The 6128-nt window shown below is 35.3% G+C and overlaps 1 protein-coding gene across 3 annotated transcripts in view; it reads left to right on the forward strand.

Moving 5' to 3' along the window:
• Positions 1-1441, forward strand: part of LOC127658710 (integral membrane protein GPR155-like) — a 65402-nt gene extending 63961 nt beyond the window's left edge. For 2 of the 3 annotated variants that reach the window (XM_052148146.1, XM_052148147.1), the window contains one exon: positions 34-1441. In XM_052148146.1, the coding sequence (XP_052004106.1) occupies positions 34-226 (193 nt within the window). In that variant the 3' untranslated portion in view covers positions 227-1441. Of the gene's footprint in view, positions 1-7 lie in introns of all 3 variants that reach the window. The other variant, XM_052148148.1, reaches the window with a different exon arrangement.
• Positions 1442-6128: the final 4687 nt, after the last annotated feature.

A 6128-nucleotide genomic window follows, 5' to 3' on the forward strand; every position in this document is an offset into this window, starting at 1 on the left:
GGCGTAGTGGGTGACACATGCTGTGCTGTGCAGGTGTGGAGAGTGCAGTACCACACAGGCGTTTCTGGGCAGCGACATGGTTCACTGGCTGCAGAGCGTAGGATTGGCTAGTGACCAGGGGGAGGCGCTAACGTACTGCTCACGTCTGCTCAAGGGCAGAGTCATTCTGCATATCACCCATGAGCACGGCTTCCAGGATGAAGCCTTGCACTACTGCTTCACATAGATGAGACAGTGTTTTGGCCAATGAGCACAATGCATCTGAATTATTTATCCTCTGATAATAAATCAATAACCAGATGTAAAATGAGTTGGTTAAAATTATGTGCTTGAAGCACATGGCCTTCACCTACCTCACATACTGGATGGCAATAACATTTCATAACTTTCTGCTGTGTTGAATTGGCCCCGAGATATTCCTGAATCTGTCTTTATTTGCCCTAAACATTCAAACGCTTGTAAATTTAACTACCAGAATGGACTGCCTAATGAACTGATTTCAGAAATTAATAATGTACGATTAAAACATTTGCCATGGTACTGCCAATATCAACATTGCAGCCTTTTCTTTCTAAACAAGTTCAAGTCAGATGTTTACATACACCTTAGCCAAATACATTTAAACTCAGTTTTTCACAATCCTTGACATTTAATCGTAGAAAACATTCCCTCACTTAGGTCAGTAATGATCATTGGAAATTCCCAAGGATGAACCAGACATGTGGAGGTCAACAATTTGTTTTCTGAGGTCTCGGCTGATTTCTTTTGATTTTCCCATGATGTCAAGCAAAGATGCACCGAGTTTAAAGGTAGGCCTTAAAATACATCCACAGATACGCCTCCAATTCAGAACACTTCCTATCAGAAGCTAATTGGCTAATTGTCTAAAGGCTTGACATAATTTTCCAAGCTGCTTAAAGGCACAGTTAACTTACAGTAAACTTCTGACCCACTGGAATTGTGATATAGTCATTTAAAAGTGAAATAATCTGTCTGTTAACAATTGTTGGAAATATTAGTCATGTCTTGCACAAAGTAGATGTCCTAAACGACTTGCCTAAACTATAGTTGCTAATATAAAATCTGTTGAGTGGTTAAAAAATTAGTTTTAATGAATTCAACCCAAGTGTATGTAAACTTCTGACTTCATCTGTAAATGTTGTTATAAATTGTCATAATGATGATTAAAGCATCAAACATTAAAGTTAAAAATCTTTGCCTTGTTCGAATCAGGTTTAATAACAATGTTTTAAAACTACTCATCCTTTCAGTAAGGACATGTGTAATGGAGGACATTGTTTTTCTCTCTTTTTTTCCTTTCTTTTTTTGTTGTTGTTTGGTTTTTGCACATTTGATTATTTCAATAGAGTGGACATTTAGTAAGTTATTGTCATGTATTCAGTCCTGTCAACTTCCAGTTCATACAATAAAACTTTTCTCAAAGTGAATCTTTCTGGAATTAATTATTTTATATTAGATTGAGTTAAAGAAATCCTCTAATTAAAATGAATACCACTGGATTCTGGGCATGATGATAGGCATGGACATGTCAAGGGTTCGTACAAGGTGCTTGAAGTACTTGAATTTGGCTTTTTCAAATTTAAGTCCTGGAAAACCTTGAAAATAGTGATTTTTACCAAGAGGTGAGAAAGTTCTTGAATTATTGAAAATCTTAAAATCCGTTGCTTAAATCGTTTAATAAATGAAAGGTATTTATTTATTTTCGGAAAACCATGATGACAGACCAGTTTCCCAGCCTCTGAAATGCGCTTTACAATGACGAAAGAACAACAAAAAATTATTATTTGCCTATTATTGTGGTCTTTTCTGATAAAAGCCATGCACAGCAGTTTAAATAGCCTACTGTAGGAAAATTATACCATAGATCTGCTTTGTGTTTTTAATTCTTCTACTGAAGTCAGTAGATTTGTTGTCTTGCAAGTTTTAATAAAGAAGGCCATTATTGAAACTCACTATTATTGTTGTGTTTTTGGATGAAAAATAATGCTCAGACTGAAGGAAGACTATAGAGCTATTTTGTTCTTTTAATGCTTAAACACTATAAAGTCTGTTGGTAGATTTCGGTCATGAACGACTCAAAATGATTCACTGACTCACTCATCACACATCAGACGCTCATTTCTCACCACCTAGTGACATTTCCAGAAGGGGTCACTGAACTAATCAGTTAATCAAATTGAACAAACTTGTGAAACCGAAGCAAGCCTCACCAAAATATTCTTTATTTTGCTGATAATTCTGCACAATTGTGAAGTTGAATCAATTTGAATGACTAAATAGCCGGGATTGGTGCTTTTAACTTATTCTTTAAAAAAATATATCCCCAGAAAAATGTTTGTGGACCAGTGATTGTCTTACCTTTTTCACCCCTCATGTGTTTCCATCCCTGTAATTTCTTGTGGCATTGCAAAAACAAAAATACAAATTAGAAAAGAAGCTCATTTGTTGTTTTTTTTTATTACCCATTTAGCTCTCTTGCCACCTGTGACCTCACACAGCGTTGCCTTCATAGCCGAATTTCAAACATTACAAGTAAACGCGCTACTAAGACAGGCAGAAAACATGAACAAGTTCTTGAAATGGACTAATCTTGACGATGGTTAGCCTATGTGGGACAGTGGTGTGCCATAGAATTTTTTAGTCGTATAAAGTATGGCGTGTCAGAAAAAAGGTTGAGAAGCACTGTTCCAGATCACTGCTGAAGCAGGCAGCACATAGATCGCAGATAGACGGTGCCGTGACGTGGCAACTGTCATTTTTGGCAGTGCTGTTCAGAATGAGCCAATAGCTAAATTGTTACGGGATGATTTAAAAAAATATATATATATATTTATAGATACTGATGTGGTTAATTTAACAAGTATGAATCCTTGCAACTAACAGTTTTTATTGCAATTTACTCTCCAGAGTGAAACAAATATTTGAGATGTAAAACTTTTTGAATGATTTGAATGCAGATCAACGGAGGATTCAGTTTTGTCAGCCGTCCAGCACCCCCTTGTGTAAAGAAAACTTTGTCTCACAAAATAGGTTCTTTCTGACAACATTTGGGTCAATGTCAAAATATGTGAACAAAGTCATGTCCCTTGACTTTTTTTAGTCACGAAAATGCTTTCAAATAGCGAAATAATTTATAATTCTATAACCTAACCTTTAATGGTATGAAATGGCTTGACTCATGAAATTGATAATTGCCTGAAAAAATTCATTGTTCCTTTTTCTGGTACACCACTTCTATGACATGTAAAGTTATTTGTGTATTTATTTTGTACTTATTTTTAATAAAAGCATTAGTGCAAGGCCGAACAAGTGTGCAAAAGAGCAAAACAAAATTATTATTAATAATTTAAAAAGAGTGTTTGATTTCATGGCATTGGTGTTATCAATATTAAAACCTTTTCTTTTTTTTTTTTTAAAAAAAAAGGAAAAATATAAAACGTTGTGGAAAAAGTTCAGAGGCTGCTTAAATATGCATATAGTGATTTTCCCCAGCATGTTAAAAAGTTTCACACAAAAATATTTGGTGGTGTTCCCCACTGAACCCTCAAAATTTTTGGTCGTTACCCATTTAACCCTCATTAGTGTTAACTTGCTTAGTTTGTGAAACATAATTAAATAAAAAAATAAAGAACAACAGCCAAGTTGTCCTTTATGAATAAAAATGAATGTCAACATTTTACAACATATTTCCCCTCAGCGATTATTGGCAAAAACGGAACTAAATGGCAAATTTGGAAAGTCACATTTTTTGAGAATGACCTATTTGCAATTTGGGTTAGTTCCTCACATAAATCTGTTGTGTGACTTTACAAAACATGAAACAAAGCACACGAGTCACATGGATTACTGTTTACAGACCCAGTTATTCACTTTTGTTGGAAAGCGAAGTGCATTTTAAGGGAGCACACTACAACTGCACATCAAGTTTGTCATGAATGAACCAAGAATTGTTACTGTGAGAATATGTAGTTTTAGATGCTCATTGTTGTACTTGTAATATGTGGTGTTTTATATAAATAAATTAACTGTATGGTTAAAATAGTTTTATTTAATATTAACAAAAAAATAGTTTTAATGACATCTCGAGCATAGTCCTTGAAAGCAAATACAAATCTGCTTAACATGTCCTTGAATTTAACTTTGAAGCATCTGTACGAACCCTGTACAGATGAAAGACACAGACACTTTACAATGGTAAAAATATACAGCAATTAAAACCTATGTACTGTAAGATGCCAATGTATGTGACTAATAAAAATTGTCTATAGTGCAAAGACTGAAATATGAAAGTACCGGCTCATTCTAGTATTAAGTGTTAACATTTTGAGCATATACCCAGATAGCAAAAAATGTCCGCACGGCTTCTTTTTGCCGCCGTATAGGTGCGTCCCACTGGCGGGGATGAAGCGTTTGCCGCCGAATTCGTTACTCCCATTTCTTGCGAGATGCCGCCGGCGGTCAGACGGCGGGCCGCCCGGTTCATTTTCTCTGGCGGTTGCCCGCGGCCGGCCGGCGGCAAGCCGCTTTGAAATAGCCTACAAGGACAGCTAGACTCTCAAAATCGACCAGCCATGTTGGCTATTATTATTTTTTGCTGCAAAGCCATTAGGGTTTATAACAGATTCTTGACTCTTGATTCCATGATAAGGTAAGGTTTAGGAAATGACATTTAAATTACTTTGAAACTCTGAAGCGATTATACAGTAATATGTGTAAAATATATTGAATTATTTATGCACAGGTGAAAATTGTTTACATTTCTTTGATTGATGCACATTGAGACATGCAATAAACCAAAAATAATTCCTTTTTGTAAAACTTACTTGGCAATAAATATCTTCCTGATTCTGATTAGGTTTTAAAATAGATATTTAATACAGGGTATGAACAATTTAGCAGAATAAATTGATGAAGTTAGACTTTTCACCAATGCCTGTATCAGTGAACAGTGAAAGACATCTGCAACATGGCCAAAATATCGGGTATACTTTAATTATTTTTTATTAATTTGCAACCATGGTGATATCTATCATAAACATGAAAATCCCTGTTTTGACGTGAAGGATAAACTCAATGAAAAAGCGAAATTATCCTCTGGTTTCACAGTTGCGCAGAAATTTCGTTTATGTCTACATTTTTTCCAACCTCGATTTTTTTTTTGTTATTTTACCTTTTACAGGTTTTGCAATTATGACCTGTACAAATGTTTAAGAAAGTGTTAAAGTCCCTGTAAAGGCAATAAATAAAATCTAAACACATTATAAATGTTAAAAATGTATTGCTAAAACACATTACAAAGACTGAACTGTGAAGTTCCGCTGTCGCCATATCTGTTTCCAGTTTACTTGCGCGTCGCCCAAAATGTCTTTTTACTCGATGTCTCCAGAATCTTCCGAAAATCACGCATCAGCGATGTTCATCGCATTGTTGATGCCTGGTCCCCTGCTCCGACAAGCAAGAGGGACAAGGGCTTTAAACTCTACATATCGAGTTATCTGCACAACTACAAGGGTAAGTATTTTAATCTAATGTGGTGTGCCGGCAGATAGCGGCTAAGCTAGTTCGCCACGTGTTCATTTTTAATGTAACGTTAGTATAGAAGCTTGTTTTTTCTTAGTTTTAAAGCAGACTGTTTGCTAATTTTTGTGATAATTGTGATATAAATTATATTAACTTGCTCTCCTCTCAGTTTCTAATAAAGATCAGGGCACAGGTGAAGTCACTGTCAGGGCATTGTGTTACAGGTCCATGAGAAAATCAGAATCAGCTTTATTGCCAAGTATGCTTACACATACAAGGAATTTGTCTAGGTGACAGGAGCTACCAGTCAACAACAATACAAACAATACCAAAAAACAGCAGCAAGACATAGGTAATTAAAAACAAAAAAGAACACAAAATAAATAATTATACATATACGTACATACACTCACCTTCATACATACCCACATACACACACGTAGTGCAAATCTAATACAATCTGTATATAAAGAACAAAAAACAGTATATTATGAACAGAGCAATGTAAGTAAAAGCAGATAAACCTCACAGTTTGAGTGTATGGTGAAGCTAGAATTGATAAGACCGCAGTTATAGGCTTGTTACTT

Source organism: Xyrauchen texanus, chromosome 18 (assembly GCF_025860055.1).
Source record: "Xyrauchen texanus isolate HMW12.3.18 chromosome 18, RBS_HiC_50CHRs, whole genome shotgun sequence".
Classification (NCBI taxonomy): Eukaryota; Metazoa; Chordata; class Actinopteri; order Cypriniformes; family Catostomidae; genus Xyrauchen; species Xyrauchen texanus.